This window comes from Lygodium microphyllum, chromosome 25 (genome assembly GCF_053477565.2).
Source record: "Lygodium microphyllum isolate KBCC chromosome 25, Lygodium_microphyllum_v1.1.10, whole genome shotgun sequence".
Lineage (NCBI taxonomy): Eukaryota > Viridiplantae > Streptophyta > Polypodiopsida > Schizaeales > Lygodiaceae > Lygodium > Lygodium microphyllum.
The window spans coordinates 46,909,799-46,925,257 of NC_141159.1; the positions used below are offsets into that span (position 1 = coordinate 46,909,799).

At 39.4% G+C, this 15,459-nt stretch overlaps 1 protein-coding gene across 6 annotated transcripts in view; it reads right to left on the reverse strand.

Annotated features, from left to right (window-relative positions):
- Positions 1-1,282: 1,282 nt before the first annotated feature.
- Positions 1,283-15,459, reverse strand: part of LOC148014176 (uncharacterized) — a 36,315-nt gene continuing 22,138 nt past the window's right edge. For 2 of the 6 annotated variants that reach the window (XM_087667180.1, XM_087667182.1), the window contains 8 exons: positions 3,871-4,093; positions 3,695-3,759; positions 3,553-3,582; positions 3,191-3,451; positions 2,149-3,082; positions 1,903-2,040; positions 1,781-1,825; positions 1,283-1,687 (listed from right to left, as the gene is read on the reverse strand). In XM_087667180.1, coding sequence (XP_087523306.1) covers positions 1,676-1,687; positions 1,781-1,825; positions 1,903-2,040; positions 2,149-3,082; positions 3,191-3,451; positions 3,553-3,582; positions 3,695-3,759; positions 3,871-3,966 — 1,581 coding nt within the window. In that variant the 5' untranslated portion in view covers positions 3,967-4,093 and the 3' untranslated portion in view covers positions 1,283-1,675. The remainder of the gene's footprint in view (positions 1,688-1,780; positions 1,826-1,902; positions 2,041-2,148; positions 3,083-3,190; positions 3,452-3,552; positions 3,583-3,694; positions 3,760-3,870; positions 4,094-15,459) is intronic. The other 4 variants (XM_087667183.1, XM_087667181.1, XM_087667185.1 and 1 more) reach the window with 4 other exon arrangements.

A 15,459-nucleotide genomic window follows, 5' to 3' on the forward strand; every position in this document is an offset into this window, starting at 1 on the left:
AGAATAGCCACTCCTAACCATTTGGCCCCTCCTCATGATTGTCAATTGCTAATTGTAGCATGTCGACTCTCATTTTAACCTCTCATCATTTGTACGTGGCTTCGAGGCTCCAATGTGCCTTAATATAATATGATGTCCCTATCTCTTAACTTCTCCTCAAACAACCACCCATCTTTCCTTGTCACTTGAATGTAGTTTCACAAGATTAGTCTCAAACATGTCTGGCAAGTTAAAACCCAACATGAACACCTATTTGTGATGATTACACCACCTTTGTAAACAAACCACTTGCCTCCTCAATTTGTGACAAGCACTCTGGTAAAAGGGCTACTTAGGTTATTGTAAGATACTCTTAGTGTAGATCTCTTAAGGGCTCTCTTTTGGAAAGAGGTCATGTCTAGGTTTCCAATTTATCTAACTTGAGGATAAAAGGGCGATCATTAATTTCCACATTTTATGGCATTGTCTAGTGGGTTGACCATTTATAGCTAGGATCTTCCTCTTCCTACCCTCCTTGATAGTTCCATTTTACAAGTCCTACATTATCCTAGGATGATTTCCCCTTCTTTGTCACTTCAATCTATTTGCAAATATTCTCTACTACCTCTTGGGCTTTCTTTGCAACCGACGAACGTGTTTTGATTTCTTGTTCCTCATGGGATTTGATGTCCCCTCTCAAGTATCTTTGCCTCCTTGATCTCCCACTCCTCGACTTTGCTGCACTCATCAAACTCCCCTCTCATGTCAATTTTGCGTAGAAAATATGTTTGTACTTCCTATGGAGGGGTTCGGCAATTTCCACATGCAATCCATCCCTTGCCTCACACATCATTTTTTATGATATATAATCAAATCCTGGGGAACCTCAATCACAAAACCATTTGACTTAACATTCCACATCATGGCAGAAGTTGAAGGCATTACCTTTTCCGGCTCTACAAGAGATACTGACAGGAATTATCACATACCAAGACCTAGGTTTATACACAACACAATATTTTGTTAAAATGTGAAATGGATACCCCATATTATTTGAACATATTTACATATACTCGACATTATTTTAGCATATTTTTAAATGGTCCTTGTCACATCTTAATATAGTAGGTAGAAAAAAGAATGAATCAAGGGAAAGAAAAGGCCTACTTGCCTCAACACTTAAATCACTTTCATACAGAGAGTCATTACTTCGAACCCAAATAGCACATAAAACTTAATAGGTACCATACTATGCTATGCTGACACCTAGGAATTTCCATTATTTGAGATAGGTTTTTAGGGGGTAATATAAAAAATGAATAAATGCTACTACTGATTCAAAATCATCACAAACAGAACTTGTGCTGCAATGCTACAGTTCTACAACGGACAAAGAATCACTTTGTACAAAAGAGTCTTTTATGTTACAATGTATGGTGGCAAAAAACATTGGCACCGTACCAGTAGGCCCTTAACTGCTAATATGTTGAGAACATAAATTTTGGCTTGGGTGCCATTCATCTTAGTTCACATGCTCCCAAAATGCTGAAATTTCTCACGTGTCAATCACCCCTCCAGTACTGTATGGACTCGCAGCAGATGATTTGAAAGTCAAAAACAAGAAGGTTACAATTTTGATCCTCCTCCCTTGCACAAAAACACTCAGACGCCTTTCAAATTCTTGGTAAAAAGGGGTTCATCTCCAGCCCTGCCAGCATAATTCTCTTGTAAGAGAGCAAGTATAATTTGTCAACATAGATCTTTAAATATCAGAGACAAAAAATTGGTCAGAAGCAGATACCTTTTTGCACTCTCGCACTCCAAGAGCACGTAATTTTCGATTGTGCTGCACGCAATGAAAATGTAGTTATTTCAGAACCCAAAAATATAAGTTATGTTGTTACACCAAAATCTCAATCAAACCTGAGCAACAAGGGCAGCCAGATCTTTTTCACTAGATTCAGACTTGCTGCATTCCATTGAGACTGATGTCCTACCAGAGCGCTGGTTCATTCCAGTTCCCCTCCTAAGGCTGACTCCACTCAGGTCTAGGTCTCCAGTCTTTTAAACATGCATGGGATTCAATATGGTCAATCTATGAGAAAGTCATTATGACCTCCTTCACCAATAAAGCTACAGTCATTTGCAAATATACAGAAGTTCACATACCGGATTTTCTGAAATTCTGCTATGAGAACCTTTTGAGGCACTTCCAGGGGCATCCTGCTCAGAATACATATCCCCTGCTAGAAATTGACAGCTCAAGCCACTATATTTTGTAGAGGACTGCTTAGATACTGTGGGCCTGGCAAGAACAAATTCAACTGCATTTTCTTTCCCACGACTTGATTGTACTTGCTTTAAATTTTCTCGCTTTGCTTGTTGCACATGACATTTTCCTGAGATGAACAATCTGTTTCCCCCAAGAGAACCTTTTATATTTGTGTTTCTCTCTCTCAATTTGACAGGAATAGAGGCAATGCTCTTTCGAACTGAAGCAGAAGTAGTCCCACCTTTGAGAACTCTTTGAGCCACTTGATCACACTTTGTGAAAAGCATATTTGCAGACATACCATCTTGAATCGACTGCTTGCTGGATGACAGATTAGATTCACATAATCTTTCTGATTCCTCATTCCATTCATTTGCTTCACCACTTCCAGATACAGATGGCCCTACTGAGCTTAAACCTGACACAGCAGTAGCTACAGATTCTGCAGGAGAGAGATGGTCTGAAGAGCCCATTTCAGAGGATTTTGGGAGGCTAAGTTCATAAGAGAACCTCAATTTCGGCCTTGGAGGGTAGAATGAAACCCCAGAAGAATTCCTATTTTGGACTGCAGCAAACTCAGAATTGCTGCAACTAATTTCAGAAGAGCGAATGTGCGACTCTGAAATGCCTTCAGTAGCAGTTTCATTAGAAGTTGAGCTTTCACAGTAAATACTACAAGATGATATGCTAGATTCCACTGAGCCATCTCGTACACCGCTTGTGACACTTGACCTTCCACTGCAAGAACTTTTTCTATTGTTCGACCCAGTATATTGAGCCTCAGAAATGCTGCTTGCACCAGACAAGGTGCATTGGGAATCAGGAAACCTGCTGGAACCAAAAAACCCACCATATGGTGTCATAAGAGAGGACCAATATAAATGTATACACAGATTACTCATGTATTTCATGAACATAAAGCACATAAATCAAAGTGACCTGCTTGGAATCTTATTGTCGTGAGATATGTGAGCATTCGGCATTGGACTCTGCTTAATCAGGCAAAAATGCCCTGGCTTTTTGGAACAGATTGCGTTTTCTACTCCATTATTCTTCAATGTACTTTTCGAACATTCCAAGTCTTTGAAGGCAACAGTTCTCTTGTTTCCATTCACCTGATTAGGCTTCCGCTGAGAAGTATGGTCAAGTCTCAGCCAGCTCATGCTTGTGTTTAAACCTGCTAATGAAACTTGATGATGCCTGTTGACCACAGACACATAAATCATGTTATGCTATACCTATGTATTTATTCCCAAGCAAAAGATCAACATTTATTAAACAACCAGCCATATACAACATACTTGTGGCAGTGGTGAAACCAAGGATCATCCCTGCACAAAACCAAAAAGATGCAGCAACTTCAGGGTTCAGGCAACATGATCACCAAATCACCGATGACCTGCTTGAGTGTATGATGCAAAAAGAAGCTGAAGTCCAAATTACCTTTCCACACCCATCAAGCTTCCCTCCAATGATAAATCTGCCCATTGCGGTGCATCAACCGTTTCCTTCTCACAAAGGAACGTGCAAAAAATATCAAGTAAGCAAACCTCTCAAATTAGATACATTCAATTTGTAACAGCATGCAGGTATGATAAATACATGAGGAAAATGCATACCAGAAACGACCATGGATCATCAATGGGCTTCTTCTGATTGTGGCCAGAGGATTTTTTGTCATTTCTAGTTCCCATGTGCTTCTGCTTTAGAGCCATGTCCAAGTTTCCCAAGCACCTAGTTCATCAGCCTACATGTATGTGTAGACCTGATGCTTCTATTGCTGCCAAAATGGCTAGCCACCTACATGTGTAATTGTAGCACCTTGAGGCTTGGTTATGGACTCTGACAAGTTAATAAGCAGTATATTTACAAGCTGAAAAGCTTACTAAGTGGCTCAGGCCTGGCTAGTGGCTAGTCACTGAAATGAAATTGTGCCTAATGAGAGTGAGTGAACTAAAAAAGTAAATTATTACTCTTGAGGAGTTGGGATATGTGGTTTGGCAAAGGTTAAGAAGTAACCAAAACAAGATTAAGCATAACTCATCATATCTAATGAGAGTGGGGATGACAATGGGCAGCATCTTCCAGCTTGTGTTAGGAATGAATATACATAGCTCCTTTTATAGGAGAGCCCTCCTTTACAGGTGTGCGCATGTGTTGCCACTACACATCACATGTCAAAGCGAGTGATGCCAAGTGTCCTTAAAGGTGTCACAATTGAAATCATCCATATTACAATGTCCATAAAGGTTGTTCCCACTTATAAAGGAAGTTAAACTAGCAGTTGCTCATACAAGAAACACTTCATTTCATGTTTGCATAAATGCATCTTTTAGCAGTAATTCTCAAGAATAAGACTTCCTTCCATTGATATTCCAAAGGATACTCCCTCCATTAAAAGGAGGCATGACCCATGCATTAAGCATTAGCCATATCTACTATACACCATCTCCTAGTTAGCACTATCACTAAGTCAATGGGGGACATCATGGAGCTAAGACATTTATTATCCGTTTGAACTTTGTGGTTAGTAAGGTCCTTTTAGTCCATTATGGCCAATCATGTTGTGGCTAGACACTTTTAGCCACCGGTTTTCAATTTATAAGACCCTAATATCATTCTCGTCTTTTGGCCCAAACCACATTGCAAGTCTATGCCTCTCTCTCAACAGTTCTCCCCTCATCTATGCATCTCGCACTCACTCTAGGCTGCCATCTTGTATCTTGTTAATTAGCAACCACCATAGATCTATCGAGAAGCTAGCGACAATATTTTTAAGACCTACAGGTACACGCTACAATTGGGAAAGAGCCCAAATAGCAGGCAATTGCTAAGGGCTGACAATAGCAGAAATTGACTCTCAAGTTGTAGGCAACAGCATTCAAGGCTTTCTAGGACAAGGCAATAGCTGTTATGCCCAAGTTTTTGCCATGCAACTCTAAAATTTCTCTCTCTATGTCTCTCTCACCCTCCAATCATTTCTCAAGTCTCCATAGCAAACTCTCGTCATTTGATCCATAAAAGGTGAAGATTTTCATTAATCTTTGCTGTAAACCCTAATTTACAGTAAAAATTAGGGTTTGACAGCTGCCTTGAGAAGCGTGCTCAAAATTGAGAGCCTAGCACTTGAATTTCAACAACTAAAATTGAAGAATTTCATGGAGATTCAAGAGGCCAATCAGTCAATATCGAATTTCAAGCTAAATATGTCTCTCAAGGGGCAAGTCGATTTGAAGGCTTCCCGGTCATTTATGACAATAAGAGGCACTTGAATTACCAAAGGAGATTAAATAATCTGAATTGTACTCCATCCATATGCAATTAAAGATAAAGAAATACCAAGAGGGACACTAGTTTTAGGGCCAACAAGTTGTCCATTGCGTAAGATTTAAGAGGTAAAGTATGCATTTTAATTTATGTGATTTATTTACTTGCTGTAATTATTAACAAATCAAGTTATTAACACCCACCACCCTCTCCGAGGAGAAAGGTTGGTTTCATGGTTCAATTGCCGAGATAGAGATACCATCAAATCCCTCGACTTGGTGGGCGCAATGCACCTGATTGGAGATCAAAAGTATTGCTCTAGTGCTGAAATTATGTTCCGCTAAGCAATTACAACCAATATGTCTTCTTATAATGAGATGGAATCAAGCAATGATGATGCATCTCCTTTTGAAATGCACATAATGAAGGGGAAAATGCAATGCCTAAAATACACGAGGTGAGGTAGCACTTCCACTCCTCTAGTGATTGACAACTCTTATATATATTGGATCTTGGATGTGTTTAGCATGCATCCAAGGTACTATGCTGACATGACAATATGTCTACCATGAGGTCACTATTCCACGTATTGGTAACTATAGTTTGATATGCAAATTGGTATGCTTTTTACTATAGCTTTGAAACTATATATTTGCATCATTATATAATCGTTAGAGATTGTGAAACCGGCCTGTTCATTGAAAAGGGCGGTAGTGTACAACCAAAATATATAAATGCTTTCACCCAATTCACAGTCGCCCACTTTACCTGAACTTAAAGACACGGAATCAAGAAGACATACAGGAAGCTAGAATGCTCCTATTGCAACACAGACACCCTGTTGGCCCCTAAGTTAGGCGCCCCTTGCGGTATTTCTTTATTTTAAATAAAAGAGAAAAAGTACAATGGGCTGCCTTTCACCTATTCTTGGTGAAATTTGGCAGCATAACAGTACAATTACTGACCCAAAACAAGTTGACCAGGAGGGGAAGCTCTGCCCAAGTCTTAAACTTCTGGTTGGAGTGCAGAATTGACCATTTCAGTCCGCTGTAATTACTGGTTCAGACCTGTTTTTAAACCTGTTTTTAAACCTGTTTTCAGCCCATATTGTTCCTTGTACTGTTCTACATCATCTGTGCCAAGTGCCCCTTGATTCTGACATCAACTGGGCTCTGAAATAACCTTTGAACAGTCCAGAATCAGTACTGATTTAGTGTTGTTTCAGACACTTGCTTGGTGAGGTTACCACGCTCACCTGTTCCTACTCGGGGGCAACAAACAACTGCTCCTGTTCCTGGAGAAAGGAGGCTCTTGCCTCATGCAAAAACAGCATATTCCCACACAACTGTACATGAATCAAAAGAAAGGCCCTCGACTGGGCCATATCCATAACTGTCAGGGGGAGAGAAAGAGAAGGTAGGGAGCAAGCTCAACCCTCTGTGCATCATAGATAAGATAGGCCAGCTCTCAATAGCTCTCCATCTGCAGCTATCCATCTTCCCTTTTTACAAATGAGCCCCCAATACCCAAAAAACTGCACGTCAGCCCCTCTTTAAAGAGGTAAGTGCACAAATTTGTGCCAAATGGCAGCACTTGAAGGTATTTCCCGTTCTAGCCTTCCGGTCTAAAATTCTCCATGATCGGTGCAAATTTTAACCTCGGCACAAACCAGAGGATTAATCCTCGTGCAAAAACGAAGATAATAACGCGAAGAGATTCTGGGGTCCAAAAATAGTAACTCCCTAAATTTTAGGAGTTGCTTCCATTGCATCCCCACTAGTCTTCTGACCATCCTTGCAGACTATGGCTACATCCAAATTTGCAATGTAGCTCAACTGAAAGTGAATTTCCACTGATGACCCCACATGGACTAATCTCTTGCAGATTTGTCCATCTTCATTTTGAACTAGTCTCTTCCAAGCTAGTTCTTCAGCACACTTGTCCATATACACTTTCACAAGTCTCTTCCAGGCTTGTCAATCTACAGTGCCATCAGTCTCTTCCAGACTTGTACTAGACCTTAACTGTCCAATGTTGACTCACTGGACATTCCTATCCGTTTCACATACTAGCCATGCAACTTAGACGTTTAGATTTCAAGAGGGATCCTTCCAAAAAGAAAAACCAAATAAAGTAGTAATAAAGAAATCAGTAAAAAGATAATAGTTGTCACAGTCTTGTGACAGATTGACTATCAATTGCTAGTTTTTTGTGGATCACCATCAATTCTCAATGGTATTCAGTTGGTTTTGGTAACAGCTATGTGTTTTATGAATGCGATTGGTAGTTCAACCATGGTTTACGCTCAGTTTATGGTTTGGTATGGTTGCTTGGCCACATAGTAGAGAGATGCTAATGAGAAATGCATTCTATGGGTTTCTAATGGCAATTTTGGATTCTTTATGAGTCTTATGTTTTATTATGCTAGTTAGAAATTTTCATGAAGTATTTGACATGAGGATGGTTAAGCAATAAATGGCCACTTTGTTTTGCTTTGGCACATTACAATGCAATCAAGGACAATTGCAAGGATTTCAAGGGGGGATGGTTTGTCACAAGCACGCGAAATTTTGATGCCTTGCTTAGCATTAGATTAAATTAGATTAAAAGTTAATCAAATGTGCAAATGTGCTTTGGGATTACGATGATGCTCATGCGTATTCCGCTCTTCTCCGATGTATCTCTAAAGAGGTTCTACCAGCGATCATCTCCTGCAGAACAACTTCAATAGTCTAGGAGAAGCTTCAGATGTTGTACAAGGCTCCATCGACTATGTGTGCAGTGATCCCCTACTAACAGCTCCAATAGATGGAGTTTGAGCCTAAAGATATTATTCAATCTTTTTTACTTTGTGTTACACAAGTACATGATCAACTTTGGCACATGTAGTCTATGCTTCCAAAGGCTTATCTAGTCTAGTTGGGATTGTGCTCTATAAACCTCATTTATACCAATCATATTTCCCACATATGTCTGTTGAGCTCAAACATGCAATATGTGCTGATTTAGCCCATTAAATAGGCCCAAAAATGCTTAATTAATGAAAACCCTAAAATGGGGAGTGCTTCGAGAGAGTTTAAAACGGAAAGAGGTTTGAGGTCCCGAAACTTTCTATAAATAGACAAGTTGCCCTCCATTCAATCGCATCTCGTTTTTTGCACATTTCAAACCTTCTAGCTTTATTGCCCACACCCCATTAGCGGAGGATATCTCACTCTAGGCTGCCCAACCTTGTCTACATCCATCGAGGGCCTCTTTCTAGCCTTCATCACATAGTCCACACCACTGACAGCAAATGTCCAGCCCTGAAAGCTACTGCTGCCCATCCATCTACAACTGCTAGTTGCCACATGGCACTCTACTGGTGCCTTGCTACCGAATAGCTCCCACCCAGCCCTAGACGACTACTAAAACCCTATGTTCATTGCAACACATTGTTGTACAAGTTGCCATGTCACCATCCTAATCTACGTTTACTGAGCAGGCTGCTATACAAGCCACCACATCATCAAATGAATCTATGTTTGTTGTTTTTCTCTCTTTGTACATCTGACACTCATCCAACACATCATTTGCTGAATCTACGTCTGTTGTTTTTCTCTCTCCTTTACACATCTAACGCCAATCCAACACATCATCTGTTGTGTTTGCTACTATCCGACATCTTGGAGGTTGCCTTGCTGCATTTCTGGATCCGTCAAGAGTACGACACACTCTCCTGCTCATTACCTCTACCTTAGTCCTTGAGACACGGGAGTTCGGGATACATTTTTCATTCCCTTGCACACTTTGTTTGCTACATGAAAATTATATATTCAATATTCATTCAGCCCTTCAAATCTTCACTACGTTAATTGTCTCTAAGTTACCCTAACCCTAACTATGTTTTGTAAAGTTTATGCTTTGCCGCTTTGCCGTACGCTTTCATTTATGTTTTCTACGTTGGCAAATTTCTTCACAATGTCCTCAATATTGCTCGAGCATGGACATCATTGAGATTACAGAGGAGCCTTTCATCTCAATATGGTGGCCATGATGAGGCATTTGCAACTTCAAAGAGGGGTGACAAGAAGAATTCAAAGGTTCAATCACCGTCAAACAATGCTATCGTCGTGATAAGAAGGGACATTTGTGATGATTGTAAGGAGGTAGCAGCTTCGCAAAAGAAGTATAATGTGGACTCTTTTGATGGTATTGGTGATGCAATCATCCCTCACAACTCTCCAATGCCAAAGAGAGAGTGAGGGGGTAGTGAGATGGGGCATATGAGGCTCATCTATACAAATATACATGTGCAAAGGATCTAGAGAGGGACTTTCCTTCCACATCAACTAAAGTCTCGTAGGTTTTGAAATCCTAGAGCTAGGATTGTCTTCTAGGTTTATGAGGGGTTGTCTCTTGACAGAGAATAGGGTTGGCTCCTAGTTCGAGCTCACATGAGGGGACACTTTGGCCATCTAGCCAAAGGCGGGGAATCCATGGTTATATATGCTCAGAGGCATTAGTGACGAACATAGAGAGCTGCTATGATTCTTCTATGTTTTCAAGAGCTGGCATAATCGACATTGACATCATGTTCTCTCCCGATCACCCACTACTTGGATATCCATGGTCCTATTTGAGTGTAACTCTTGTATGTACTAAGATGTGTCGTAATCATTGCATCATTCCATTGCATTAGATCACCCATGATCTGAGAGAGGGTGTTAACAAATTAGACAACTCATGAGTGAGTCTAGGACTAAGTGTGTGTGTATAGGTTGTGCATTTCTTTTTGTGCTAGTCAAAAGGTGCCAATTTATTACCCCCGAAATTTTGGCATCCATGTTTCCATCATGTAGCATTTATCTATGCATCTCATTGTACAAAGCACTTTTGAGCTGTCTCCATCAACAGTTCTCTTACCACCATGCTTCTTCACCACTTTGCTTCATGACCAAGACCCTGAATGGGTAGTTGGGATAGTCTTCTGTTTTGTGATGTTGAATCAACTATCCTTTTCTTTTTTCCCATGGACACAATTACTTATTTATTTTACTTTTTGAACAAAAAAAGTAAAGCTCAAAGTTGTTTCATCGCCTTTGCAAGTCCTGATAGGCCATTGGGCAGCCAATAAGCACCCTCTATGTGATGCCTTGGCCTCTCTAGGATCACCCTTTGGGCTCCTGAGGTAAGATAACAATCGTCTCTATAGTCTTGGTAGATACTTGGGCAGCCAATGGGCACCCTCTACCCCATCCTTGTTGAACTATGGCTCTTCCACGAGGCTCATTGAAATCCTTCTATATCTAGCAGAAAAAAAAAAACAAAAAGGAGATGTACTTGGTCCATAAGGGATGTATTTAAGATCCATGTGAGATGTGAGTTGGATCCCTATGTGACAATAAAGACATCAATGAGTAATCAAACCCAAGTGTATCAACCTATATAAGAGACTCTTTATCTTTGAAGCAATCACTCTCCATCAACAAGATATGATTCTCTTTTGTATCTAGCTTGTATCCATCTTGCTCTCTCTTTTCATTTACACACACATACATCATGGGCACCTTGAGGTACCATCCTCCATAGCCAAGCTCTCAAGCTCATGAACATGATTGGAAAAAAATCCAACATGGTATCAAAGCAAGAAACATCCTTGGAGCTAGATTTTGCACACTTAGTTCACTATTACATTGCTATTACTAATTAGACACTCACATTTCTCCCTAATCCTCTCCACCTACTCACCGACTCTTATTACCCAATCTCTCTCTTTTGTCTCCCATCATTATTAGCCAACTCCTTTTCTTTGACTACCCTAGTTAAACTCTTTAAATCCTTATTCTCTCCTATATTTTCTCCTACATTCTCTCCTTTCCACCTACCACACTGATTGCGAGAGAAAAATGTTGAAAAGGTTTTCTGATTTATTAAGGTTTTTTGAAAGCCTTAGAAAGTCAAACTAAGAAAATAAAGCTATAGCAACGTAGAAACTAATATCTTTATAAAAATGGATCTTTCCATTAGTCATTCTAAAAATGACTAACTTAAGCATATGCTTTGATTCTCTTTTTATATTGAGTTGCTTTGTATGTCTACCATTAAGTATAATCATCTATGCTTGGCTTGCCACTTGGAGGATCAGCCACTTTGAAGCTCAAGTTTCAAAGATCCGTGTCGACTTGAAGACCATTTCCATTACAATGTTTTTCTTGAAATCACAATACAAGAAGTAATCTTATGTAGTTCATACCATTGAGCACAGTTGATCTTAACTTTGCTTGGTCTTCTATGGTGAAAACTCAACCTCAATTAATGATAGAGTTATAGGAAAGAGAGTGACTTTAAAAAGTATTCGTAATGGGTAGGTTTATGATTTCAACATCTCCTCCACTTTGTATTCTTGGAATAAACTTCCAGATGTCTCAGTTTATGTTGGTTTTAGTTTTGGTTATTGAAACCGGCCTTCCTTCTCAGATAGGGTGGTAAATAACCTAATTCAACACTTAATTAGAGCAATTAAAAAATTCATAAAACTGGAATACACACTTTACTATACAATCTTCGACATTGAACAACCTATTGGCCCAAAATTGGCACCCCTTACAATATTTCTTTAACTTTTATTGCAAATGGATGGAGTACAACTAAGATCCTCTGACCTCCTTCGCTAATCCAAGTGCCTCTTGCTATCAAAACTAACTAACATGCCTCCAAACCAATTTGGCCCCTGGTTTGCTTGGGGATTGGCCTTCATCCTACTTGTTGAAAGATAAATTCAGCCCCAAATATGATATTGGTTAGCTCGCCTCTTAAATCTCCTTGAAATTTTGTAAATTTCAGCTGCTAGAGTTCAAGTTATAGGCCCTCAATTCTAAGCATACATCCCAAGGTAGCTGTCAAAACCCTAATTTTTACCATAAATTAGAGTTTATAGTAGAGATTGACTGAAATCTCTTCCTCTGATGGCTCAAACTGCTAGAAAATGTTGAGATACTTGAGAGATGGCGAGGGGATGAGAAAGAATGTTGTAGAGAGAGAAATTTCAGAGTTTCATTATAAGAAACGCTAAAAAGCTATTGCTGCCCTGCACAAACAGCCATGGAAGCTGTCACCTACAACTTAGAACCACCAGAAAGACTGCTACCCCCTCCTATATGCTATCATCTGCACCAAAAGGACCTTGGGCTGCTATCACTCCTCATGTAGAGTTCCAAATCGCTATTACATGCTGTAGGACTGAGCCCTGGTGGCTACAAATCACATCAACAGCCTCTCCTTGCTTTCAACAGCTTCTTCCTCTATTATAATGGCTAGAATAAACTTCCATCAGCCCCTAAAAACGTTTTTTTCACTTGCATGGACAAGTTTTACCAAATGGCAGCCTTCTAATCCCATTTTTTTACATTTTAATAATTATTCTAGTCCTCAAAAAATAAATTTCACTGACCAATAATTAAATTGGTTATGCCAATTTATCTTCCAAGTATCCATTAGCAATTATTTATCCTTAGACAGGCATTAATTAATTAATTAATGTCTAGTCTCTAATGTCACCACCGACGTTAATGGCCAATAAATTGGTCTAGACCAAAATCTGCCACCAGGTATTACCTAGTACCTATCAAGCATAACTTATTACAACTTTTGCCTTTGGCACCAATTGATATATTGGGATCACGAGTTCCACACTATGAAATAATTGACTTGCACCTCACATGTACAAGTCACATTACCACATTTGATGAATAGCTAATCAAATTCTAAGCAAAGCAATAAAATTTCATGTTCTTGTGGTGACAGACCGTCCCCTTAAAATCTTTGTAAAATCGTCCTCCATTGCACTACTTTGTGCCAAAGAAAAAGCATATTGCACTGGAATTTCCATAAGGCATCATAGGCACAACATTGGCCAGTATTGTCCAACCATGCCATATGCCCTAAACCTGCTGAAAATTTCCAACCAACATATACATAACATAAAACTGAAAATTAGTACGAGAGACCCATTGGATGCATTCATAACTCATGTTTCTCAATTGTTCTAACTTCAAAACCATAGTAAACATATTCTCAGCATAAACCATGGATGAAACATTGGCATTTCTTAACATTCTTATATCCATGGAACCAACTGTAAACCATTGAAAATTGAGCATAATCTTATCATAAACTAATCCTTTGCTGATCTGAGAATAGATCACAAACTACTGTCAATGTGACCTCAAACTGATCACAAACTAATCGCAAAAACTGATGCAAAACTAATCCCAAAAGTGACCATAAACGGTTCTCAAACTAATCAAAAACTCGGCTGAAACTGATCAAAATTTTTGTCTTGAAACTAGGCAAAAACTCATGCCAAACTGATCATAAACTGATGCAAAAGTATAGTTTCAATGCCCGAGTGAAACTCATACTCATTTGCGTACATCTCATAGTGACTAGTACACTGAATAGTGACCTCATGGCAAACATATTGTGAGCACAATACCTCGGATGCATGTTGAATACATCCGAGATCCACAACTTACAAGAGTTGTCCACAACTGGCAAAGTGAAAGTGCTACCTTCCCCTCGAGCATCACGTAATACTCCGGACCCCTACTCTGCTGAACCTAATTGAGCCTGAACCAAAGTTGGCTCTAACTGAAAGGCAACTTGGTAAATTTAAAACAACTAAGGATGCTCTGCCAAGTTATCCTCTTCGACCCACTTCATATCGATTGGTGAAACAAAGATAAAGCTTCACCAAGAAGCATATGGAAACTTTACCTCTAACTTTACTTGCCTAGAAACCTCCACAAGGTTATAGGCATTTCTTCCCCTTAAGCATTGCGATGCTTCATACTTTCACATTATTGCAATCCAACTTAACTAATATGCAACATTGCATCTAGTTGACTAGCCCCTCATGTGTACTTGACATGTTAGGAGCACCAAATGCATATGGAAATATTCATATTTGTATATACTTTGAACCATTGCAATGCGACTATTCCATCGGAATTTGCAAAATACCAACCATACCAAGATATATTTTTCCATACATTACATGCGTTACTAGTAGCATTTTTTCTCATGGCCAACACTATATGAAGCATTTACATCACCAGCATTAATACAATGAGTCCCAAACACCATGATATACATATATGCATTGCCAAACTTGCCACTTTGTGCCCCAACACCATGCCAACATTGCTCTATACGGGGTTATCCTAGCTGCCCCATCATAGCATTACATGCCCAACTGTCCAAAATCCATTGGATTGGCACTTCCATCATAGCCTTGCATTTACATTCATTGCCTTATATATACTAATTGTTTTGCTTCCATAGCATCTTTGGGATCTTCAAATGAAGACTTTGGCATTTCCTTCAATGCATCTTGCTGTCCCAAAGGTGTAGAAGATGACTTTTTCTTCTTCTTGCCCTTGCTACCCTCCTTTAAGGGGTTCAAAAGGCATATGAACTAAGAACATGCCTCTTGTCAAATTCTCAACTTGTTATCCATGCTTTGCACCTTGTCCAAGATCAAGTGTTGCATTCTTCTTAACACTTTGTGAATTTTAAGATTGAGAGGCATCATCCTTGCTTGATCCCATCTCACTATTTGAAGACATTCTTGTTGTAATACTCAGTTGAATACAACTTCAGCATTAGAGCAAAGCTTATGATCTTCAATCAAACACCTCAAGCCCACCAATTCAAGAGAATTAATGGTATCTCGGCAATGGAACCATGAAACCAGTCTTTTTTCTTGAATAGGGTGGTGAATAACCTAATTAAGCACTTAATTACAGCAATTAAAATTCTCATAAAACTGAAATGTACACTTAATTATACAATCTTAGACATTGGATAGCCACTTGGCCCCAAAACTGACAATGCTAAAATGAAGAGGGCAGATATACAAGGTCTACAGACATATCTCCTCAAGCCGTATCTCTCCCACT